The 26,680-nt window shown below is 37.3% G+C and overlaps 1 protein-coding gene across 7 annotated transcripts in view; it reads left to right on the forward strand.

Moving 5' to 3' along the window:
• Positions 1 to 26,680, forward strand: part of NEK1 (NIMA related kinase 1) — a 227,791-nt gene that overhangs the window by 186,193 nt on the left and 14,918 nt on the right. For all 7 annotated transcript variants that reach the window (XM_061200799.1, XM_061200802.1, XM_061200796.1 and 4 more), the window contains 8 exons: positions 3,282 to 3,458; positions 5,825 to 5,945; positions 11,218 to 11,306; positions 12,401 to 12,633; positions 19,287 to 19,438; positions 22,482 to 22,690; positions 23,695 to 23,825; positions 23,999 to 24,131. In XM_061200799.1, the coding sequence (XP_061056782.1) occupies positions 3,282 to 3,458; positions 5,825 to 5,945; positions 11,218 to 11,306; positions 12,401 to 12,633; positions 19,287 to 19,438; positions 22,482 to 22,690; positions 23,695 to 23,825; positions 23,999 to 24,131 (1,245 nt within the window). The remainder of the gene's footprint in view (positions 1 to 3,281; positions 3,459 to 5,824; positions 5,946 to 11,217; positions 11,307 to 12,400; positions 12,634 to 19,286; positions 19,439 to 22,481; positions 22,691 to 23,694; positions 23,826 to 23,998; positions 24,132 to 26,680) is intronic.

Raw genomic sequence — 26,680 nt, forward strand, 5'->3', positions numbered from 1 at the left:
TATTATGATTAGAATTGTATTAAATTTGTATATTGATTTTTGGAATTTTTTTTTCTTTAAATTTTTGGCTGCACCCCACGGCATGTGGGATCTTAGTTCCCCGACCAGGGATCGAACCCTCACTGCCTGTATTGGAAGGCGAAGTCTTAACCACTGGACCACCAGGGAAGTCCCCATGATTTTTGGAATTTTTTTTATTTCAAGAATTTAAGTATGTCTTTCTTTTTTTTTTTTTTTTTTTTTTTTTTTAATTAATTTTTTTATTTTTTGGCTGTATTGGGTCTTCGTTTCTGTGCGAGGGCTTTCTCTAGTTGCGGCGAGTGGGGGCCACTCTTCATCGCGGTGCGCGGGCCTCTCACTATCGCGGCCTCTCTTGTTGCGGAGCACAGGCTCCAGACGCACAGGCTCAGCAGCTGTGGCCCACGGGCCCAGTTGCCCCGCGGCATGTGGGATCCTCCCGGACCAGGGCTCGAACCCGTGTCCCCTGCATTGGCGGGCAGACCCTCAACCGCTGCACCACCAGGGAAGCCCTAAGTATGTCTTTCTTTTTGCACCAGTCTTGTTCTGTGTTTTTCAGTAACATTTTGTTTTGTTCATTTAAGTTCTAAAAGCTTTTTTGGTAAATTTATTTTTATACAATGGGTATGTTTTTGTCTTTATTATAATATAGATGATGTATTTTTTCCATTTCCCTAGGTCGTTATTTCTAGTTAAAATAAAGCTATTCTTTCTATTACCCAGCTATGTAAAATTTTATGGCCAGACTCCTTACTGAATTATTTCATTAAATCTATTAAGTTTTTTTCTTTGACATCGTAAATCTTATAAATGTGCAGATTATCTCATCAGTAATAAGAAATAGGTTTTTTTGTCTAGTATTTATTTGATTATTCCCTTTCCTTCTCACTGCATTTGTTAGACCCTCCAGAGCAATCTTCAGTAATCATAGTGCTGTCTGGCATCCTTGTTCCTGGTGTTAATAGACATTATTTTATAGCAGAACACTTAGACTGAGTGAGCAGAGCACAGATGTGACCTCTGCCACTGTCGCATTGTTGATGAGGCTTGCTGAAGGGAAGATGTTCCAGAACCTGGGCAGCACTGTAGTTTTGTTCTCATGGACCAGGAAGAAGTAAGAGGTAAAGCAGCTCACAAGCACGTGTGCGCAGCTGTGCTTCCTAAGGAGTTAACTGAACCGGGCAGTGCCTGCTAGCCCAGTGTTACAGAAGGACGTGGGCAACACCAAGGCCCCACCTGACTTCAGTGATGATGAATTGAACTTGGGACCAGGGAGCAAGGCTCTGTGTTCTTCTCCAACTGTTCCAGCCACATGTGTTCAGACATGGCAGGCAGAAGATGGAACTGATGTGGAGTTGGGGTTTTGCCGTGAATACCGTGAGTTGAGGACGTATGGAAGAGAATGTTTTTAATGATGGGCTGTAGATGGATTTTAATGGGGACGATGGGGAGAGAAACCGTGGTAGGATCAGTGTATTTTAGGTCCCGGTCGGGTAACATTCTTTAGAGTTGGGGCAGTAGAGGGAGGTGAGTGGAAACACAGGATGTTGGGAATTAGAAGGTGGGGTATTTAACAGTGAACTTCTTGAGGAGCTGTACTGAATGACAGGATCTCCGAGATGTGAGCATTGGAGTGACTGAGGGAGGGGGAAGAAAACGTCATGGAGATGTACTGACCAGGCCAGATAGATACGGGAAGGCTTACTGGTGTAGCCAGAAGTCCAGCAGATTAGCTAAGACAGAATGGGTGTTAGGGGAGCTCCCAGTAGTGAGCTTCTCCAAGGAATGGACGGGACTGACCTGGGCATCTTCCAGGTAACTGCAGTCAGCCTTTCTGAGCTGAATCCAACCTCTCCTGGTGTCAGTTTAAAGTATGGGAAGTCTCTGAGCAATTACCAGAAACACACAAAAACGGTTAGTTCATAATTTTAAAAATATCATTTTGACATAAATATATCATTCTGACATTTATATATATATGTAAAAGTTTCATCTAAAGGAAAAGGCAAGTAAGCCACCTTAGAAATGTATGTTAGCCACCTTAGAAATTTATTTTTGTTTGTTTATTTTTTTTACCACTTGGTTTTTTTAGCTTTATTGACTGTTACCAAGTTTCAGTCTGTTTCAAATAATTAAATACTGCAACTGGGACATTAAAAATACAAACCAACATGTCAAGATAATTGTATTCTGAATGTTATGTATAATATTATACATTTTATATTACATAAAGGGTTTTATACATAAAGGTAAGATTTGATTTATGATTATTGAAAATTCAAAAATATGTTTGAACAAAACATTCCTGTGCATACATACACAGTAACTCAACTGGGATAATCAAAACCATACATGAGTGTGGTTATTAAAAAATAAAATTACATTCATACGACAATGGTAGAAATTGAAATCTCTTTTTATTAATTTGAGAGTATTATTACAAAATCACACACATATGAATGTTGTAACCTAATTCTGTATATTTAAGAATCTTTATGCTTGGCACTGAAATATGTCTCTATCCCATGGGAAATTTTTGATTTTAAATTTTTTTCTTTTAAGGGATTTTTATAATTCATAATCATTAAAATGTCTATCCATGGGCATAATGCAGACCCAATCCCAGCAAATAGAAAAGTCATGCGGGTCCACCATACCACATGTGTATTTCACCATAGTTTTAGAAAAATATCCTGTTCAGTTGTACAGTTTGGTCATGCTTCATAGTCATGCTTGTCGTCAGTGATTACAGATGAGGCACAGAGCTTAGAGGGGAATATATATTGCTGTAGAGAACTAGGTACTAGAGCAGCGGTATCACTGGGTGCTCATGTGGAGAACACCACCCAGACACGCTAAATTAGCTATTAAACTAGGTGTCAGACCTTCAAAAAGGTTAGTACACTGATGTGTACTAACTTGTTTTAATGCTGAAATGTCTAAGTCCAGAATACTTGTCAAGTGAGTTTTAGTACTATCTCACTTTTAAATTTAATGAGAGCTGTGATTTTAAGTAAAGGCAAACATTTTTCTAACTGATCTGAAAAGCCTGAAAAACAATGTCTTTATAACAAAAATGCCTTTCCAACTTGAATTAAGTGTGGCTATCATGTGCCTTAATCATTTATTAATTTCTAGTACATTACAGAACTTACCCAGTAATTACCTGCTGTAATAATGAACTTTGTTTTAAGTGCTGTTACAGATAAAATTCAAGTCACTTTGAGAACGTAGCATGAATTTTCATCTTTTTGTTGTTTCAGAGATTTCTCCTCAAGGGGAGGAGTGCAAACCCTTAATTACTGGAGAAGAAAAAATAAAATGTATTTCACCTGAAATGAACCCATCAGCTACTGTTGATTCTTCTGTTGAGACAAACAGTCCAAACTTTAGTGAGCCATCTCCACAGACGGCATTGAAACCAGAAGGAAATTTGGATGGTATGTTTTAATGGGGCAAAATGAGATTGATTTGATTTAATAATACTTTAATGTCTTCTTTATAAACGGATCTTCAAAATATGTATATATGTTTGGGTGATTCATCTCAAATTAAGTTCACTCTTTTTTCTGGTAACTGGTCTTTTTTTTTTTTATCGCCACATAGCAAAACACCCCAAAACCTAGTGTTAAAAGAACAGCCACTTTACTCTGTCTCCTGATTTTGTGTGCTGGGAGTTGAGTCAAGGCCTGGCTCAGCCACTCCTGATTTTGTGTGTTGGGAGTTGAGTCAAGGCCTGGCTCAGCCACTCCTGATTTTGTGTGTTGGGAGTTGAGTCAAGGCCTGGCTCAGCCACTCCTGATTTTGTGTGTTGGGAGTTGAGTCAAGGCCTGGCTCAGCCACGTGCTTTTCTAATCCCTGTGCTCTTGTCTCTGTGATTATCTGGTCTCATGGGTCCCAGAGGGCTTACCTGGTGTCCTGACAGGTACAGCTCAGAGGCTGGGCCCGGCTCGCCCCTTCCTCTTCATGCGGTCTCCAGGCCTTCCTATGCACTCTTTCCAGCAGGGTGATCTGACGTCTCACAGGGCTCCCACATCCCCAGGTAGAAGCCACTTGTACTTGTAGAAGCCGCTTGTACTTGTAGAAGCCGCTTGTACTTGTAGAAGCTTTGTCATGGCAGCACCCCACCTTCAGATATGAAATTCTGTCCTGCTTATCTAGTGCTGCAAAGCAGATTGCTCCCCAAACTCAGTGACTTAAAAGAACTGTTTTGTTTTATCTCACACTTTTGTGCACAAGGAATTGGGAAGGTTCTCCTCCTCCTTGGGGCATCAGCTGGCATCGCTCAGTGGTGTTGAGGTGTCAGCTGTGCCTCCTTGGAGGGTGGGAGATGGTGTCACTCCCACTTGTGGCGTCTCGGCAGCGCTTGGCTGGGCCTGTTCCGCTGGGTCCCGCCCCTTAGCTTAGTGTCAGGGCCTTGCCATGTGGTCTTTGCAGGATCGTTAAACTTCTTTCATGTGGCTTAGGCTTCCAGATTCCAAGGTGGAAGCTGCCAGTTCCCTTCAGGGCTGGACGTGGAACTGGCTTACAAGACTCCAGCTGTACTCAGCTGGTCCAGGCGATCTCACTGCCAGGGCAAACTCAAGGAGAGGGGCAACAGAGTCCCCTCTAAATGAGAGGAATGCTGGACACCTTGCTTCATGTGTGGTTGTCTTTAATTCACCATAGTAACTTCATAGTTACTTAAATAGTCTTATTCATTAGAATCATAGTTAACATGTACCTTACGCCTTTTCTTAAAAAAAAACAAAGAAAAATCCTGTTAGGCATATAAATAGAGGCTGTATAGCCTAGTGCAAGAGTTGGCAAACTTCTTCTACAGGGAGTCACATAGTAAATATTTTCGACTTTATGGGCAGTACATTGACAAATCTAGTTCGTAGAATGAGTCATATTGATAGGGCTTAAGGTGCTAGAGAACAAATATTCATTAAAAAAAACTTTTAAGGATCCCCCTCCCCCAATTGCTTACCTCGTATGCATGACCAAAAAATCATTTGAGTAAAAGATAAGAACTTTAAAGATTGGTACAATACCAATCATCTTTCTAAACTGGACAACTGATTGGAAACTTTTAAAATACAGAAGGAAAGAGTATCTGGATTTTAGGAAAAAAAGCGGTGGTCATGGTGGCTGAAATAAGAACTGGAGAAGAAAAAGAAAAGTTAACAAATGAAGACAGAAACCGTTTCTCATTACTATTTACTTCCAGGAACTATCACCCAGATGAAAAGTGAGCCACTGCCAGAAAACAGAGGTAGTACCCTGGTTGTTAATTGTCTGAGAGTCTAGGAAAATAGATTTAGTGCTCTCCAATTATGTTCTCAATATCATTGTAAAAGTCCAGGGAATGGGGTGTTTGGTGTTTTTTGTTTGTTTTTTTTGATGATTGAACTTTCCCGTCAGTTACTAATCAATGATATCTTCTCCCCTTCCATATTTCTAACCACAGATAGTGTTATTCTTTAAACTAGTTTTTATACCTTCTAGAAAGCAATTTACATATTACTGAAATTTTAATGAAGAGAAAATTTTTTATAATAATCAAAATACAGTGTACTGTATTTCTTTGGGGTATTTTTATTGCAGTGAAAATGCAAAAGGAAAAGTCTGTTATTTCAGAAACAACTAGAGAGTCAACACAGTAAGATTAAAGATCTATAGATAAAATATTAAATTTTTCATTGTAATTACTATTAATACTTTAGCCTAAAACTAGGTATGATAATTTGTAGGAGGTTTATTCCATTTTCTCTAAATGGATTTTGCTTTGAGACCTGTTTCTTGTTATGTTTTTGCCGTGCAGAGCCTGATGACTTGGAAGCAGAATTTCTGCAGGAGCCAAGTGGAGCGGACAGGGATGGTGGCTTGCCATGCCCTGTACTCGACGTGTGGGTTAGTGAGATTAAAGAAGCAAAGGAGGCTGAGTACGTTACCTCTTTCTTACATTTCAAAACCTGGTCCCTTTTTGTAATACCTTTTAAAGAAATAGTGTAATAACCCAATATTACATTAAATCCTATTATAATACCTTATAAAAATAGTTTAATTTGGGAATAGATATTACATTCATGTGGTTCAGAAATCCACAAGTGTATAAAGATAAACAGTGAAAAGTCTCTTTCCCACTTCTATCCCCATCCAGCAAATTCCCACTCTCTCCTCTTTCCAGACATGTTTAATAATAATGAATATTAGCATAAACAGAAGCAAAAGCGAATATACAGTCTCCCTCGCTTTTAAATACAGTTGTTAGTATAATGTACACATTTTTTATTTTAGTCAGTAACCTGGGAATTTTTTCATACTAACACACAGAGGGCTTCCTCTTTTTTTGTTACTTCATGGCTATGTACTAGTCCATTGTATGAATATACTATAACTCTGATTAGTCTCCTACAGTAGTGGATACTACAAATGATGCTGTAGTGGATAACCTAAGTAATAAGGGTATTTTGCATGTATATAAGTACAGTCACTCCCCCTTATTCAACAGGGTTTCGCTCTTCATGGTTTCAATTACCTGCCATCAACCACAGTCTGAAAATATGAAATGGAAAACTCCAGAAATACACATTCATAAGTTTTAAATTGTGTGCTGTTCTGAGTGGTGTGATGACATATCCTGCTGTCCCCATGTGTCCTGTGCAGGACGTGAACCATCCCTTCATTCAGCGTGTCCACGCTGTGTGTGCTACCTGCGTGTCAGTCACTTAGTAGCCGTCTAGGCTATTAGATCTGCTGTCTGGGTGTCCCAGTGCTCGTGTTCGTGTGACCCTTGTTTTGCTTAATAACAGCCCCAAAGCGCAAGAGTAGTGATGCTGGCAGTTCGGATGTGCCAAATAGAAGCCACAAGATGCTTCCTTTAAGTGAAAGGTGAAAGTTCTCGACTTAACAAAGAAAGAAAAAAATCGTATACCTGAGGTTGCTAAGGTCTATGTTAAGAATGAAACTTCTACCTGTGAAGTTGTGAAGATGGAAAAGGAAATCTGTGCTAGTTTTGCTGTCGAACCTCAAACTGTAAACGTAACACCTACGGGGTGTGATAGGTGCTTAGTTAAGATGAAAAGCCATTAAATTTGTGGGTAAAAGGCATGAATGGAAAACATGGTTCGGTTCTGTCCATGTTTCAGGCATCCACTGGGGGTCCTGGACTGTATCCCCCTGTCGGTAAGGGGGGACTACTGTGTATCTGGAGGATAGAGACAAAGAAGTATGATTTTATAAATGCAATTATTATTCTCCCCAGGGACTGTACTAGTTTATGCACCCCGAAAGAATGTATGAAGCCTCCTGTTTTCCCCACAGACTTGCCAAACTTCTATTACCAAAGTTTTTGATTTTTGCCAGTCTGATAGGTAAAAAGTAGTATCTCAGTTTGGGGTCTTAGTTTATCTCTTTCTTTTTATAAGTAAAGTTGAGCACATCTTTTCAGATGTTTAAGTCACATTTGTATTTCCTTTTCTTTGAATTCCCTGTTTACATCTTTGACCCATTTTTAAAATTTGGTTGTTTGGTCTTTGATAAATTGGTAAGAACTCCGTAAATATTAGAGATATTTGCCTTGGTTATTATGTGAATTGTAACTATTTTTTCACCATTGGTCACTTATGTTTTATTTTTTTGCCATGCAGAAGTTTTTTGGTGGTTTGTTTTTACATTGTCATGTTTACCTGGATTTTGATAATTATTCAGAGAAACTTTGTTTTCTCTAAGGTTATCAAAGAGTATTTTAATCTTTTCTTCTGGTACTTTCATGTAGGCGCTTCTTATATTTACCCTGTTGATCTATTTGGAATTTATCCTGGTGTCCATGGATTCGGTTTTTCTTCCAGATGGCTACACAGCTGTAACTCCATTTATTAAAGAGCCCACCTTCCCTGCACAGATTTAAAATGCCACTTTTAATATGTACTGAATTTTCTTAATTATTTGGGTTCATGCTTATACCTTATTTTCCTGTTCCATTGATCTTTGTTCAGTGTGCTGGTACACGCTGTTTTAATTAAAATGTAAAAGATATTTTAAGATCATGTAAGGCTTATTCACTTTCATCGCTCTTCTTGCCTGTATAATTTTTCATCTGAATTTAGAATTTATTAAATTTAGCCCACCTTCCCTCACATAAAAAAAATCAGTTTATATTTTATCGGGATGCTAAATTCATAAATTAATGCAGGGACGTGAACATGCTGTGTGTGTTCTTCCTGTCCGAGAAGAACAGAATAGGCCTTGTGTTTTGATCAGGTTGGGAGTTTTCTTTATCTAGGCTTTGTGCTTTTACGGGTAAGCGTATTCCTAGCTTTATTATGTTTTGTTTGGTGTTATAAATGGTGCCTGTTCCTCTGTGAGATCTTGTAACTAGAAGGTTGTATATATGAAAGCTGTGGATTTCTTTATATTGATTTTGTACCCTACCATCTTATTGGTATCTACTATTGTTCATGATAGATTTTCAGTTGAATCTTTTGTATTTTTCAGATATACAGTCATATCATATGAAAATAATGATGGCTTTATGTCTTTCCAGTTTTTTTTAACACTCGTTTCTTTCTCTCCAGTTGCATTGCTTCGTACCTTTATACAGTGTTAAATATTGGAAATAGGGCTACCTTTGTCTTGTTCTTCATTTCAGTGAAATGATTCTAATGTTAACCCTCGTTAGGCATGACTATAATTTCTAGCTCAGAGTACTTACTCATATTTTACTGGCTAAAAAAGTCAGGAGTGTATTTTGTCAAATGACCTTTCGGTATCTATGGAACCATTCATATAATTGTTTTCCTTTATCTATTGGTATAATGAATTATATTAATAGGTTACCTAATATTGAACTATCCTGCATACCTTAGTAAACTCTACTTGGCCATGATGTACTACTATTTTAATGTACTTCTGTTTGCTAATGCATCATTTTAGGATTTTTGCATTAGTACTCTGGAGAGTCATCTGTAGTTCCCTTTCGTCATGGGAAATCACTGTCGTATTTTGGTGTTCTTTTTATCTTCCTTCTTAAAAAGTAATTGGAAGTTCCTTCCTTTGCTGTGCTTGTAACAGGGATTGTCAAATGTTTTCTGTAAAGGGCCAGACTGTAAACTTTTTTGGCCGTGTAGACCATATGGTCTGTGATGCAGCTGTTCGATTCTGCCTTTGTTCTGCAAAAGCAGCCATAGGTAACACATGAACAGGTGAGCATGGCTGCTCCAGTGCAACTTTATCTGTGAAAACAGGAGGTGGGCTGGACTTGGACATGGATGCAAAGCTGTACAAGCATGTTTATTGCAGAAGAGTCATAGGAAATCATTTGAAATAGTCTAAATAATCATTAATATGGAAGTAGCTAAAAATACTGTTCTTTTCTCAGTATACCGCATAATGGGTATGCAGCACTGAAATAAAATGGAGCTCCATGTATTAATATGGAAATATGTCAAAATATTGGATGATTAACAGAATAAAATTATTTTGAATAAAAAAGCATTTCCATATATTAGAATAATGCTATGATAATCCTATTAAAATTATTATATATCCTTAAGTGAATATATATGTATGTAAATTTAAGGGAAAAGTATGGTAAGATGTACACAAAACTGATAACAGTAAAGGCAACTGGGAATTGAGTGGTTAGGGGACTCCTAAAAGAATCATTTTTTTTTTAATTGAGGTAAAATTTATATAACATAAAATTTATCATTTTAATCATTTTAAAGTGTACAATTTGACACTATATGGTTCCAGAACATTCCCTCAACCCCAAAGGAATCCCTGTGCCCATAAGCAGCCACTCCCCGTGTTCCCCTCCCCCAGCCCCTGGCACCACTGATCTGCTTCTATCTCTGTGGATTTGCCTATTCTGGATTTGACATTTCCTGTGGAACCGTACATTGTGTGGCTTTTTGCATCTGGCTTCTTTTACTTAGCATACTGTTTGCAAAGCTTATCTGTGTTGTAGGATGTATCAGTTCTTCATTCCTTTTTATAGCTGAATAATATTCCATTACATGAATATACCCTATATGTTTATCCATTGAGCAGTTGCCAACATTCAGCAGATGATGGTGGGTCATTTCCAGAGTTGCTTCTGCCTTTTGGTTCTTTTGAATAGTACTGCCATGAACATTGTGTACAATTCTGTGTTTGCACACCTGTATTCAGTTCTTTTCAGTATATATATTTAGGAGTGGAATTGCCACAGCATATGGTAATTTTATGTTTCACTTTTTGAGGAACCAAGGAACATTACATTTCAAATGAAGAAATGTATTACTTGTATGATTAAAAATAAAGCAAAACTTTTAGAAATAAAAATAGAAAATTGCTCAAAATTTAAAACTGAAAAAGTAAAAAAATTATTTAAGTTTGAAATGGACTAAAAAGTACTAGCAAAATTAAAACTGCCTTATAAACGAAAACCCCAGAAATAAATTACTGGCAACTTTTGGAACATGTTCTTCTAGTTTTTACATTTTTGTTAAAAAAAGAATACATCAATTTAGTTCCCAGCATGTATTGAGATAAAAATTGTGAGTTCTTCTTTACATAAATCAGTTCATTCCCTTTAAGGGTTAAAACGTTTTTATACATATTATTCTGTTCCTTTTACTGTGCTACCCAGCATTTTTTCAAATCCTAACACCATTTAATATAAATTGGTCTGAAAATTGCTTACTTAATAATATATCTTATCATTCCATATCTGGTTATACAGATCTCTACTTCATTTTTTAAATAGCTGCATAATATTTCATAGTATATATCACCATTGTTTTCTATTCTCTGATATTAAGGGGCATTTTGGTTGCTTACAGAAGTGGTTCTCAAACATTGCAGCATTTTAAAACAACTGTCTCAGCCTTATCCCCCAAAGTTCCTGACTCACAGGACTAGGGCAGGGCCTGAGAAGGTGCATTTCACACAGGTCTCCATGTATTGCTGACGTCTAGGGGGCCGCACTTTGGGGACCACTGGGATGAGAATGTTGAGCCTGGTTGTTGTGAATGAGTGTGACTGGTGAAGGTTTGAACGGCTGAAACGTAGGATTGTGCTTATAAGAGACAGTGTGTGTATAAGTGAGGAGAGTATTCAGAAGAGGGATCACAGGGCTCTAGTGAACTTGTGTTCCACTCTTTTGTATTTGAGAGTGTTTTTATTTCTAGTAAGCCATGTTTTTTTAACTGGTGTTTCTATTTGTGGCAGGTTGGAAGATAGGATCACCATTCAACAAAATGAAGTTTCTGAAGATGGAGCCCCGAGGAGCATGGATCACCTTAGTGAAGTTCATGTAGGTGAGCATCGCTGTATTGGCCTGATGACTTTCTGGAAGGTCGTTAGCACTAACCTGTTCTATTTGGACTATATAGTAATAGAGAGCATTGCTAACCACTAACCTTAATTATCTAAAAAATATAATAGGCATAGAGCACTGGACTCCGCATTTATTTTTTTATTATGTTTTTTGAAGTATAGTCGATTTACAATATTGTGTTAGTTTCAGGTGCACAGCATAGTGATTCGTTTTTTTAATTTGCAGATTAGATTCCATTGTAGGTTATTACAAGATATTGGGTATTGTTCCCTGTGCTATATTTGTTGGTTATCTATTTTATGCACAGTAGTGTGTATCTGTTAACCCCATACTCCTACTTTGTCCTTCCCGCTCCCTCTCCCTTTCGGTAAACACAAGGTTGTTTTCTGTGTCTGTGAATTTGTTTCTGTTTTGTACATAGATTCATTTGTATTATTTTTTATATTCCACATATAAGTGATATCGTACAGTATTTGTCTTTCTCTGCCTGACTTATTTCACTAAGCATTATTTTCTCCAGGTCCACGTTGCTGCAAATGGTAGACTTTCATTCTTTTTTATGGCTGCTGGACTCTGCATTTATAAGCCTGTATTGTTTGGCAATGTGGGCAGTGTAACTTTTTGGTCAGTTATCTTACTGAATGTTCAAAACAAAAAGAATTGCTTGCCAAAGCTAAGCCAGTATCTCAGGACATTAAATAAGTGGTCTTCTTATTTCTAATAGTGTTAATTAAAATATAAGAAGTACAATTTTTTAATATCTAACCTATAGGAACAAAGATAACCTGGAGCTATTGAGTGTTTAAACAGTACTTTTTCACATGTCCTTGCATTTGTGTCCCATTTTTGAACTTCTGTTATAATGGAAGAATTTAACAAGTTAAATCTCCTTTCTGAAAATAAAACATACCCGGTTAAAGATTATTTATAAGGTAATAAAATCACATATATATTTGATTTTGTTTTTCATGGAGTTTTTGCTGTGATTCATGTTAAATAGTATACTTCTTCAGTATCACTTAGCACGTTGAGTACTGTATAGACTCGTCATGTAATCTTTCCTTTATTCCACAGAACCTGGGGTGGATGGTTCTCCACGCTCTGAGGGTGATGTAGGTGAATCTATGCAACCAGAACCATTTTTCCATAAACACTTGAAAGCAGCCTCTCAAGTCCAGTCAGTCCTGTGTTCACCAGAAGAATCCTCTCCACTTCGACCTCACTGTGGTTCACCACCAAGAAATAAAAAACAGAATTCCTTGCTGATTGGACTTTCAACTGGTCTATTTGATGCAAACAACCCAAAGGCAAGTATGCTCCTCAAGTGGAAAATGTTATCCATTTGATAACATTTCACATTTACTGTTTTTCTTTGATAAGCTATAATATTGTTTTAATCCCTTAAAAACAAACACATACACATGAAAACACACTCATCAAAACAAACAGAAACAAGAAAAACCCTCCATCTTCTCTCCAATACTGAAAAGAAATTGCCACTGAGAGTACAGCTAGGACAAAGGCTGCCTCATTGGCTCCATGTGCAGGGTCTCTTCATAGGGTCTACTTTTATTTGAGCAGAACATCCCTCTTACACCCTCTTATTCTGTCCCCTTTCCCATTCCCAACCCAAATTCCATTTTTAGTATTAGAGTAAGCTGGAGCATTATGTCTTAAAGGGATAGAAGTGCCGTGTTGCCTAATTTGTACCTAGAAAGATTAGTAGATGTGCATCTGCACTTTCTGGTAAAAGTTTTCCAGACCTCTTATCTTTTCTCACTCTCTGTTTTAAAAATATGTAACCAATTTTTTTCTTATTAAGAGATTAGAACATTATAGAAAATTTAGAAATGTAAGTAATCACATACCATTTTGTTTTATTACTTTTCATATATGTAATTTTTACATATATGTAGCTTTTTAATAAAATAGGATATTATGCATACTCTTTTTGTAACCTGCTTTTCTATTTAGTATATATTATAAAATTATTACAAATACTACTATCACAAAAACAGCATTTTGTCATATTGTCAAATATTCTCTCATATCCTCCTGAATGGCAACAAATTCCATTGTTCTGCTATATCATGCTTTCTTTTTATTGTTGGGCCTTTAGATTTCAATTTTTGTTGTCGTTATAACCACGTTCGTCTGTATCTTTGTTCATATCCACAATTATTTCCATAAAATAAATTTCTGTAAGTGTAATTCAAAAAGGTATATTGTATAATGTCTGATTTTCCTTCAAGAAACAGTGTATAGTGCTATAAATAGTATGTGAGAGTTCATACTCTAAATAACACCAACTATTATCATTTACTTAAAAATTGTATATTTAATGAATAATGGTATCAACTCTTTAAAGTTTATATTTCTGTTTTTACCAGTGAGTTGAACATTTTTCATATATTTAACTCTGCATATGAATGAATTACCTGAATTCTCTTGTCCTTAACTGTTTTTTAAATATTTTTTAAATGAAAAATTGATTTTCAGTTTAATTTTCCAGGTGGATATGTTTTTACTTTGTGGAATATTTTCTTATGATTTTCTTAAATGCAGAGACTGCTAAATTCTCTCACTTATTTGATAGCATTCAGATTTTCAAAGGTGTAAACTTAGTGTATCCTTGGTAGGCAGAAAAGTATCACCATATAATTCATGTATTTACTTTTGTAGTAAAGGTGTATAGCTGTCTTTATCCCAGAGCTTTTTAATAACTTACTGCTGTCTATAAAAGTGAATGGACTTTTAACTGAATAATACATTTGATTACTTGATTTCCTTTCATGACCTTAGTTCAGCCTTAATAGTTCTGTAGAAGTACTTACTCTAGACTTACGCACAGCAAAGCAGATTTCATGTAGAGGGAGGGGACAAGAAAAATCTCTGGAAAATCAAAGCAGTCTATAGCCATTTTAAGGCAAGGACAGAAAACCATGCCTGCCTGTCCCATAAATCTCTGAGATCATGAGAGTTCATCACTGTACCAAAATAGTAAATAATCAGTGTTCATAATGGTGGCTTTGAATCATGAAGAAAAGGTGAAAACTATTTATAAGCGTTTATATAATCCATTTACTAAAATGGGATAATTTAACCTCCTACAGAGATTTTTGTTAAGAGTTTTTTTTTTTTTAATGTTAAGTCATACTACTTTTGTCCTTTTTTTTAATTAAAGGAAATCCTTCTTGAGCTTTGGATCCTAACTTCCCTCACCTTCTTAAGGAAGTCACTCCTTTACTTTTTGCCCTCCAGCCTGCGTCATGAACATCTTTCTCTGTGGTGGGTCATTCCCACAGGACACCTGCTCTAACAGGTCCCATCATAAATGGCAAACTTCCCGTAGCACATGTCCTCCCCCGCTCCCACCCCACTTCTCTTTGTTGTATTTTTGCAGTGTCCCTGCCACTCTCTTCCCAGTACATTCCAGTGTGGTTGTCAGCCCACTTCTCCACTGAAACTGCTCTTGCCAAAATCACCAATTACCAGTACATTATCAAGTTCCCTGTACCTTTTTCTCTCACCTTTCTTGACTTTTCTTCTTTCAGCAGAGTTGATATACACCCTTCTTTTATAATCATTTTATCTGTAGGCATCCTGCGTATCATCTTTCCTGGTTTTCCTCTGCATTCATTGTCACTCTCCGGTTTCCTTTGCTGCAGCCACTACTACTAACAGATCTCCTTAAAAGAGTATAGATTCTTCTGTCATTGGGTGAATTGTTCTGTAAATGTCAAGAATTAAGTCCAGTTGTTCACGTTTTCTTTATTTTTACTGATTTGTTTGGTCTACATTAACTATTAGTTGCTGACAAAAGAAGACTGAAATTTTTAACTATACTTGCATAACTATCTATTTCTCCTTTCAGTTCTGTCAACTTTTGCTCCATGTATTTTGAAGCTCTGTTATTGAGTGAATAAGAATTTAGTATTGTTCTCTCTTCTGGGTGAATCGATACATTTATTGTTATGAAGTGTCACTCTGGAATAGTGTTTTTCAAGTCTTCTGTATCCTTTTTCTTTTCTTTCTACTTGTTTATCAATTACTGGGAAAGCACTGTTGACATTTCCAGTCAATTGAATGTAAATTAATAATATTTATGTCTTCTTTATAAATTGACCCCTTTATCATTATGAAATGACTCACTTTATCCCTGATCCTGTCACCTTGTTCTGAAATCTACTTTGCCTGGTTTTAACATAGCCATTCTAGCTTTCTTATGCTTAGTGTGTATATGGTATACATTTTTACATCCTTTACTTTTTTTTTTTAATTAATTTATTCATTTTTGGCTGCGTTGGGTATTTGCTGCACACGGGCTTTCTCTAGTTGTGGCGAGGGGGGGCTACTCTCCACTGTGGTACACGGGCTTCTCATTGCGGTGGCTTCTCTTGTTACGGAGCACGGGCTCTAGGCACGCAAGCTTCAGTAGTTGTGGCATGTGGGCTCAGTAGTTGTGGCTCGTGGGCTCTAGAGCATAGGCTCAGTAGTTGTAGCGCACGGGCTTAGTTGCTCCGCGGCATGTGGGATCTTCCCAGACCAGGGCCCAAACCCGTGTCCCCTGCATTGGCAGGCGGATTCTTAACCACTGCGCCACCAGGGAAGTCCCTACATCCTTTACTTTTAATCATACTTATTTCATATAGACTTCTTGTAGTTGTCATATAGTTGAGTCTTGCTTTTTAACCATTCTGACAGTCTTTTAATTAAAGAGGTTAGACCATTTATATCTAGTGTAATTTTCAATATATTATCAAAATGATATGATTGATAAACTTATCATTTTGCTATTTGTTTTCTATTTGTCTCATTATTTCTTTCATTCCTTTTTTACTTTTATTCTCCCTTTTGGATTGAGTATTTTTAGTATTTTATTTAATCTCTACTATTTGCTTATAAAGTAGACTTTAAAAAATATTTAATGGTCATTCTCAGTTTTCAGTATACATCTTTAGTTTATCCTGATCTGCCTTCAAATATTTTACCGTGTCACGAATAGCATCAGAGCCTTACAACAGTACATTTCCATTCCCCTGCTCTTGCCTGTCCTTTGTGGAATTGTTGCCATGTGTTTTATTTCTGCATGTATTATAAATTCCACAATACATTTCTATTGTTTTTGCTTTCAACATTCAATTATCATTCACAGAAAGTAAAAATTGAGAAAGGAAGTCTTTTATATCTACATATTAACCATTTCCAACATTCTTCATCCCTTTGTGTAGAATTCGAATTTTTATCTGGTATTATTTTTCTGCGACTTTAAGAACTTCTCTAACACTTCTTGTGTCCTTGTTGGTGATAATTTTTTTTTAGCTTTTGTTTACTTAAAAACATTTTAATTTCACTTTCACTTTGAAAGGGTATTTCTGCTAGATCTAGACTTACATTGTCTTCTGGGCTGCACTGTTTCTGACAAGAAACACCATAAATACAGTGGCAGCTTTCATAAGGCAGTTGTAACAGAGTGACTTAATAAAATTGAGAGTATAACACATAAATGAAGATTATTGAAGGTAAATTTGTAATAGGTCAGGATGAAATAGTGTAAAGATGAGACCTAGTGATCTCATTTGGGGAGTAGAGTGGAAGACTGATCTCTATGAAAAGTGGAGAATTTATTTTCTTGTTATAGAAAATGCAGAGTGGGGGAAAGTAAATATTAATGTACAATTCACAAATAACACAAGTGCCTTAAATGTCTTCTGTTGATTTGCTAAAATATCAATTCTTAGAAAATGTCCGTAATTTTTGCCTTTGGTAAGTGTTCATAATTTTTTAATGTTTTAAGTCCATTTTTAACCTTGTTTATGGGTTGAAGTGAGCAAGTATTTGTAGAAGCTATTTTGAGGGTGTAGTGTTACAGTTGAATTGCAGTAAGCAGAAGCCAAACAAATGTGCTCATCATAAACTATTTTATAGTATAGCCAGGGGATTACTAACACATAATTTTATATTAAAAATACTACAGATGAAAAACTGAGTTGATAGAATTAAGTAGAATTTCATGTGAAGTTCTATTAGTGCCACTACTACTAAATTCATTCATTCTTTATGTGGTTGTCTTCATTTTTGAGAAAAAATAGAACCAACAGTGAGAGATCTAAAGGAACTGCATTTTTTAAAATGTTTTAAGGTTTTCTAAAACATTGGTTTCCTGTTTGATTTATAATGGTACCAAATGCTAGCTGCATAAATAATCATACTACAAAAAATTTTGGAAAAAATTAGTCTGACTATAAATGAAGTAAGATCTCAGGCAGCATGTTCTGGATTAATAGCTATTTTCAGGAGGATTTCTTTCTATTAATGTCCAAACTATAGAATATTATTTAAACAATATGAAAGAAATCTAGTAGACTCAGAATTACAGAACTGGAAGTGTTCTTATATAAAATTCTTCTTATGAAGCTGAATATCCTGTCTAAAACTTTAACAGTCTGTCAGGGAAGACTGTGAACATTAGGATTTTAAATATAGGACCTTTGGGAACTGTTGGATTGATGGGTGTGTAAACCCATTCCCAGAGGTACAGACCACTTGAAATTTCTTTCTAACCCTATTATTTTATGTTAGGTGATGAAGTTTATTTTAATTAATGACAGGAATAAACTAGAATTGAGATGATTTTACCAGGGCTAAAATTTATCTCAGCCTAAAAAATATTGCATCCTTTTGTGTAGTCCCCTTGTATTTAGGTACACAATGCGTATATGCTATTTATTTGTATCGATCAGCATGTATCTGGGTAAACCGTTAGTGGCTGCGTATCTTGCATACCCCGGGTTTATAATATATGTGGCTCAAACCATTAAAATAACCAACAAGTCAAGCGTAAGCTCTGCTGGCAGCACCATTGATAAGCGCTCTGACCAGGCAGCGTATCTGCGCCATCTTGTAGCGCATCCCCGTTCTTTTCTCTTGAGTGCTGTGACATGTAAATTACGTGCAAATAATGGAAGTCTATTCCTTTTTATTCTCAAAAACAGATAGTACCAATAAAACTGGCCAAGTATATACATTTTCATTAATATGCTGAACACTGTGTGTTCTGCACCGTCTCCCATCTGGTGCTGGGTTCTTATCGGGGCCTGAGGAGTCACGTTTCAGATCTCACCGATCCCTTTAGGGTTGACCAGCCCTGAGACTGACTTCTGTAGATGTGTGTGCCATAGCCCTGTCTGTCCGTCACGTTCCGACTGTGGAAAGAGTGCGGGACAGAGGCTGCCCCTGTTATCCTGGTCTTGTCCAACGCAGTTCACGTTCCGAGCACCTCCGCCGTGTTGTGCTGTCTCATCTCGGTGTGCTGGGCTCTTCCTCACCCTGCCGCTCCGGGTGCTGTCAGCGTGAACTTGGAGGTGCCTATCTTCCCAGCCGTCCTCTCTGGTGGGAAAGGCGCTCGCTGCTCACAGGGCGCTGCTCAGGGAGGCCCCAGGGGGCTCTTCTTTGCACTAACTGGAGGCCCCGCTCTAAGCTGTTGGCCACCCAGCATCTGCTAGGGCAAAGGGACACTAAGGGCCACCAGTTGTGTGGGGTGCTGCTTAGCCAAGCTTGGGCAAAAATACCCGGAGCGCGTTGGATGTCGGGAAGTGAGAGGAAGACTCAGGAGGGGTGCCGTGGCCGAGGAGTGGCTGGGCCTGACCCAGCTCCAGCTGCCTCCATGTGCACACCCCAGATAAACACCCTCCCTACCTTTTAAAGTCCACTTCACATTGAAACCCAAGCAGAACTCGCAAGCTTACTTTCATCACTGAAAAAATAACTGAGCTGAAGTTCAAGAGAAGTAGGTTCTCAGCTTAGGCAAGTCGCCCCTGAAGCTTCTAGCTCTAAATGGATGATCGATGTGTATATATAAATAACAAAATTATTATTAGCTCCAATTTTCTAATTTTTTCTCTCGTTTTAATTTTCTCACTGTCTCACTCCTAATAAGATATTGGTTGCCTTTTTATAGATGTTGAGGACATGTTCACTTCCAGACCTCTCCAAGCTGTTCAGAACACTGATGGATATCCCCATTGTCGGAGATGGACGTCAGGACAATCTTGAACTGGATGAAATGGAAGATGAGCATGTGAAGGAAGGACCTTCCGACTCTGAGGACATGTGAGCATGGTGACATGCATAGATACCGACACTAACAGGATTTCTGAATTTACACATGTTGTGGAGATGGAGACTCACCCACAGTTTTTAAACATGATCTGTAGCTGACCTTGCACTACTCCTTTAACTTTTTACAATGTATTTAAAGTACAGTCAAGTAAACTTTGATATGTGTGTCTGCCTCTAAATACTGTAACTTAATGCCACTTGAGGAATGTAAGGACAGGGTCACCACTGTGTTCTCTGTCTTACTGGCCACTGAGCACCCGTCACAATGCTTGATGCGGCTGGTGCTTAATCGAGTGAACCCCAGCAGGATAATGACTGTTTGGTAGTGTGACGCCACATGGTACAGGGATTGCAGTGGGAAACTGAAGGACTCACTACTCTACTCTGCCCCAGGAAGATGCCAGAAAGCTCCGTCCACATCTGTCTCCTGCCGGCTGTGATTTCAAAACCATGGCAGTGGCGAGTTAGCAGGTGGAATAGTGTGTGTGTGTGTGTGTGTGTGTGCGCGCGCGCACATGCTCACATGTGAGTTCTGCACTTAACTGCTTTCACAAAATTCCCTTCTTATTAATGCCTGAGGAATCTAGAATCCCAGAGGAAAATTTAACCAACACTCCTGAAAGAGCTGGTAACTGGCAGCTCCTTAGACAGTAATACCCCTTTACCTTCCTTGATATCAGTCGGCCTTCTCAGCCCATCCGACAAATGTTACAGACTTTTTGGGGAAATAAAACCAGAGTGTTCAAGAAGTGTATTCAAGTCACCAGGAAAATAGGTTGCAAAATGCTATAATTTTTATAATTTATTTTTTGATTTGTTTGAATTTAAGTTTCTCCTTTTTACCTCTGCCTTTCTATAGAAACAATGTGTGTTTTGATCTAATTGAAAGCATGATATCAGTCTCATGATTTTTCTCCCTCTAATTCTTGAGCCGGGCACTGCATCTGGTGCATTTTATTTTCTGTTTTTGTTTCTCTTAAGGCTTGCCCTTTCTTTTTAAATTTCTAACCAAACTTTATCTTTCAAAGGTTGACTTTTGAATTCTCTGTCTGTCCAGTGGTTAACACTCCATGCTCTCACTGCCGAGGGCCCGGGTTCAACCCCTGGTTGGGGAACTAAGATCCCATAAGCCACGCAGCATGGCCAAAAAAATAAATAAAACAAAGGTTGACTTTTTTTTTCCCCCATAGAGTTCTGTAGATTTTTGCTGGTGCCCTCAAAATTTGGAGGAAAAGTTACCTTTTTATCCTTGCTTCTTCTGCTTGGCTGTGGTCATTAAGCACTTTACGTTGTATTTTTATTAAGCCTGTTGGATAACAGGACAACATTTCAGCACCTCTGTGGTTGACAAAATCCTTGGTAACAGTTTTTTTCCTCAAAGTTTTTATAAGTCATCAGTTTTTATCTGAGTGAATATAGCTTATTTGTGGCTTATATTCTTTTAATAACGAGTTGATGACAAAATTTTATTTTAAAATTTAAGTTAGAAGCTTTTAATGTTATTTTTTAAATTTGAAAACTAAGTTTTTTTCAAGTAAGTTACTCCATATGCATATAGGGAAATTTCACTTGACATTTTTCTTTGGAAAATATGCATTTTTTTGATCCAAACTTTACTTATGGTCATATAATAAGAAAACCTACTAAAAAGAAAATTCAGGACCAGGGTTTAAAGTATCTGAGTCAATTTTCTGAGTGCTCATTTCATAAAAGATATTAATCCTCTTACACTTTTCTTACACTGGCATAGTTAGCAGCCCACTTGCTTTAATACCATCTGTGGTGGAAACTAATTCCTCTACAGGAAGATTTTACCAACAGGTTAATGCCTAGTCACATAGCAATGGCACCTAGCAGATGTGCGTGGTATGTAAGTCTGGTAATTAAATATTAAGCTAACTGCTCCTAGGATGATCCAAAAGATTAGACACTGTCCTTCTCATTCTAATTAGATGATGTTTGCTTTTCTTTAACTGCTGCAAAGTCAAAGTGTAGGAGTTTGTACACATATGTACAAAATAAAGATATTTCTACATTAAAAATTATTTTTCTGTTAATGAAAATTTTGTATGAGGTCTCACATAATAATATTTATGTTTTAGTTCTTCAGTAAGTATTTGTTTATTCAATTAGAGTCTAAACTTTAAGAAAGGGCTTCATCAGCCTTGTGTTCTGCTTAATATCGCTTTTCCACTATTGAAATCCTCACTGGGGGTCCCTAATCTTTCAGAGGACTTTATGTATCTAAAACTCGAATTAACTGTTAGTCTCCAAGTTCTTCCATTTGCGTGCCCCAGGGAGCAAGAAGCAGCTCCTCGGAGGAATGGAGCTGCTGAGTGTGCTTCTTGGGTCTTGTAGACGTGGTCAGAAGGCCTAAATCTCAGTCTCGTTTTTGTCATTTATTGACCATGTGGCCTTGACAAGTCACTTGAGCACCTTGATTCATAGTTTCCCTGTTTCTAAATTGAGTTTTGTATGGATAAAATTTAAATAGTAGGATAAACAGCTTTAATAACTAAGGTATTATACGAATGTAAGCTATTACTTGCATAAATCAGTTCATTTCAGCATCTGTAATTGCATGAAAGTAGAATTAATACTCTGGGCAATGCCTGGAGGGCAAGACCCCCGCAGTGAGGCTGGTGCACAGCTGTCGCACATCCACACCAAGATTTTGCTGAACCTTCAAAACTACATGAAAGAAAAATATTTAGTCTGGCTCTTCAATATTGAAACATTCTTTCAAAACTTAAGGAATTAATAATGTTGATAGTTACATGATTCTCTCTGACAAATCAGGACCATTTTATACAAGTCATCTTCGGGCGTATGTATTCCAGAAGATGTATCGTGTGCTTTATTTATCAATTGTGTGAATCCTCATTTCCTTTGTTAAAAACTGTGTGTTTTTTCAGATTTCTTTTTACCCACCACGAGTACTTTTAAGTAGAAAGGAGCGCATGTATATTGAGTTGAAGTAAAATTTCAGAAGAGTAAAGTTTTGGTAACGCTCCATTTAATTTTTAATTCTCAGTGTGTTTGAAGAGGCTGACACAGACTTACAAGCGCTTCAGGCCTCCATGGAGCAGCTGCTGCGAGAGCAGCCGGGGGAGGACTACAGCGAGGAGGAGGGGTCGGGCCTGAGGACCAGCGACGCGGAGCAGGCCGCCACCGGCACGGACGCGGGCGACGAGGACGACAGCCCCAGCAGCGGGAGCGCTCTCAACGAGGAGTGGCACTCGGGTGCGTGCTGGCCCACGCTGCAAGCAGAGTGTCTCTTCCTGGCCTCCGACACGAGCCCCTTCCAGCCTTAAGTGAGGCTGAAGCCTGCTCTGCGTCGCTGACTTGCGTTCACTCTCTCTTTTCACAAAGTCTCCATACGTAGTTGTCCCATTTCTTTTCCACTAAAGTATGGAAATGCTTTTTTGAAGCATTTTTATCCTGTTATCCTCCACTTCTTGACTTATTTTCCTAGTAATAAAGATAGTAACTTAGTTTTCTTAGCCCTTTATGCTTTACAAAGGGCTTCCACATACAGTGCTTAACCAGCAGGGTTAAACTGAAAGAGTTTTTAAAACCTTGACACTTTTTTTTTTTTGGTTTGGAAACAGTTCCTTGTTCATATCATTGACCCTAAGATGCATAGAAAATTTGTGTATTTAAATGACGATTTATTTGAGAAGAAGAGGTAATGTGAAAAGGAATGATTCTGCATTCATTTTTCTTTTACTAGAATTTTTCAAATTACCTTGGGCATGTACATGACATAAAACATATAAAGCATTTATAATACTTTTTAAGTGCCTTCCAAGTTTTATGATATACCTCTTAGGTCATCTGTATGCTCGTTCATGTTTTGCCCCATGTTTAATACCAAGTTTTTAAAAATAGAGTTGGTTGCCTCAGTGCAGAACATATGGGTATGCTTTTTCCTTTTTTTTTTTTTTAGCTAAATTCGGTGACATCTCTTGGAAAAGTTTTTATTCTAACCTGACTTACTGTTTATGTCTATAAAAGAAAAGATTTCTAAAGTAACATTCCTGTTAAGACAAATTTATATATACATACATTGATTACCTATATAAATGACAAGTATTATAATGACAGAAACTTTATATTGAATGTACAAGTAGTCTATCTCAATGACAATATTCACGTGTCACAGGATTTTAATCAATTATGGTAAGAATTATTTTATTCAGTCTTTTAAATCATAAAATGTCTTCTTTTTTATTTATGTTTTTTAGATAACAGTGATGGTGAGATAACTAGTGAATGTGAATACGACAGTGTCTTTAATCATTTAGAGGAACTAAGGCTTCACCTAGAGCAGGAAATAGGCTTCGAAAAGTTCTTTGAGGTTTACGAGAAAATAAAAGTGAGTAAAATGTCACTTAAAACATTTAATTTTGAAATATGCTCTGTTTGAATTACTAGTGAAATGTCAGTGATTTTTATTGGTCAGTAGACCCATTATAAATAATAAACAAAGTCTCCAATTAGAGGAGGTTAACATTCAAATATTAATTTATATTTGGAAATTTGGTATAGGCTGTTCATGAAGATGAAGATGAAAATATTGAGATTTGTTCAACAGTAGTTCAGAATCTTTTGGGAAATGAACATCAGCATCTTTATTCCAAGATTCTTCATTTAGTTATGGCAGATGGAGCCTATCAAGAAGGTAAGATTTCCTCACATCCTTATATTTTAAATAAATGTGCAAAAAATAAAATGACAAATGTAAAGTGATGAGCTTATATCACATGCATTTTGGTGAAATCTATATTGGAATTATATCTCGTACTTTTAAGCAATTAACTGTGTCCTTCTCTTTGACTGATTCTGGCATACGCTTTTATTGGCTTTATTGGTTTTTTAAGTCAATATTTTAATTTAATTTGCAAGTAACATTTGAATGAGATTTTTAAAAAGCCTCCTTATTGGACAGCTCTAGAAATTAGAATACTTTTTTATTAAGGAGGCAGAATTAAATTTTTAGACACATACGTAAAATTTCTCCTAACTAGAACCAAATGTAATCTCTTCTGTTCAGAGTAAGTAGAGTTCATCTACAGTGATTTGAGGGTAAACCATTTTTATATTTGGAAAATATTTACCAATAGAATCACTCAGAATGTGTTAGGACTTTATTAAAAGTTATTAAAGTTTCAAATGTTTTTCCCCTTAAATTGGTCAAGAGCACTAAGCATGGGACCTAGAGACCAGAGTTACAGTCTCGGCTCTGACAAGCTGGTCACAGGACACAAGGTGATTTATTTTGCCTCGAGTTTGTTTCCTTTGCTATCAGATGGAGCATGACCTCCAATCTCATGCACTGTGGTGGGTTTTCAGAGTGTTTATGGAGGTCCCCGTGGGCCTGGCACTTCATTTCTGTGGCCACTGAAGGGCACGGTCTGTGCTTACGTGTTGTGTACAGTTTCCTTGGGAGATGAGACAGACAGATAGGAAAGGAAGTGTAAAACTATACATAGAAGTGCTCATTCTGAAATGTTTTCAGTGCAGTAGGAATTAGAGAAGGGAGATCAAACTGGGAAAAATGGAAAGAAACGTAGAGGGCGTGACCTGCAGGGAAAAGAACAAACCAGCGATTCATGTGTGTTAGGGTTAGACTGACTGTAGTAGGAGCTTCCTGTTGAGAATTAGTCTTTGTGATTGACACTGTGAAATGTGTAAGGCACATGGAGGAAACCAGTGAAGGTTTCTGAAGTGAAAGGACTGACAGAGTGGAAGAGGCAGCGGCAGCACCTGATGGAAACGGTAAGGCAGTAGGCATGAGTTGGTGAGGACCCGGACTTCGTGTTCAAAGGGGTGTTCAGTTCAGGTATTTCACAGCCAGGGTTTTATTAAAATATTTGACATTTTGACTCATGAAAAATTAAGTCTGCTAAAATCACAACTCAAGAATGCTTTTTATTTTGGGAGAAACTTTATGGTTATGTAGACTTATTTACATTAACTGTAAGCTCAGCAAAAAATGTTTCTTGAGTTGCTTTAATGGAAGTAAAAGTCTTGTTAAAATTCTAATAGTTATCGTTAAATTGAAACTAGAAAATCTTCAGGTAGAGTAAGTACTCTTTTTTTTTTAAATTAATTTATTTTATTTATTTATTTTTGGCTGCGTAGGGTCTTCGTTGCTGCGCGCAGGCTTTCTCTAGTTGCGGCGAGCGGGGTCTACTCTTTGTTGCAGTGTGCGGGCTTCTCATTGTGGTGGCTTCTCTTGTTGCGGAGCACGGGCTCTAGGTGCGCAGGCCTCAGTAGTTGTGGCACACGGGCCCAGTAGTTGTGGCTCGCAGGCTCTAGAGCGCAGGCTCAGTAGTTGTGGCGCACGGGCTTAGCTGCTCCGCGGCATATGGGATCTTCCTGGACCAGAGCTCGAACCCGTGTCCCCTGCATTGGCAGGCGGATTCTTAACCACTGAGCCACCAGGGAAGCCCAGTAAGTACTCTTATAGCTTCAGACCCCACTGCATTTTCATTACTTTTCTTCTTAAGCTAACAGAATAACTGCCAAGGAGTAGTTCAGGCCATTAGCAGCAAGGAACAGATTGAACGTAAACCAGTCCTTTTTATAAGCCGGCAGTTAGTGCTGCCTGTGTGCTTCACTATGTAGTAGTTCAGATTATCAGAAATAGGCACAAACAGAATCATGTTTTATGCTTATGGTGTGGTTGCTATGAAACCTATCAGTAAAAATTTAAGGGAGCTCTTCTTTATTAAAAAAAATGTCAAAGGACAATAAAATAATTCCAGTTTGGGGAAAAAATATAAGAACGTACTTATCCAAATAAGTGTTTAGTGTCTTCAAAGCAGAGGTACAGACTTATTCTAATGAAGGTATTCCATTACACAAAATATCTTGAAACTTCTCTTTCAGAAATTCCCTGACAGCTTATATACCAGATTCTTTTGATTGTCTTTCTTGATACAAGTCTATTCTGAGAGCATTTAATTTTTTTGGAAAAAGCTTAAAGTTACTTGCAACCAAGTTTAGTGAATGAAGTGGGTAATCAAGATAAATTATATGTGATCTTTTTAAGTAACTTACCATGCAGTAATGAGCCTAATTTGTATAATTAGTTTGTAAACTGATTTGGAATATTTTGAACAAGAATTCATTTCTAAAAATATTTGTCAAAAATTAATACTATTACTTTAAAGGTATGATTTGTAGACTAAAGTCAAGGATTTAAAGTGTTGATGCGTAATTTTG

The sequence above is a fragment of the Eubalaena glacialis genome, chromosome 9 (assembly GCF_028564815.1).
Source record: "Eubalaena glacialis isolate mEubGla1 chromosome 9, mEubGla1.1.hap2.+ XY, whole genome shotgun sequence".
NCBI lineage: Eukaryota > Metazoa > Chordata > Mammalia > Artiodactyla > Balaenidae > Eubalaena > Eubalaena glacialis.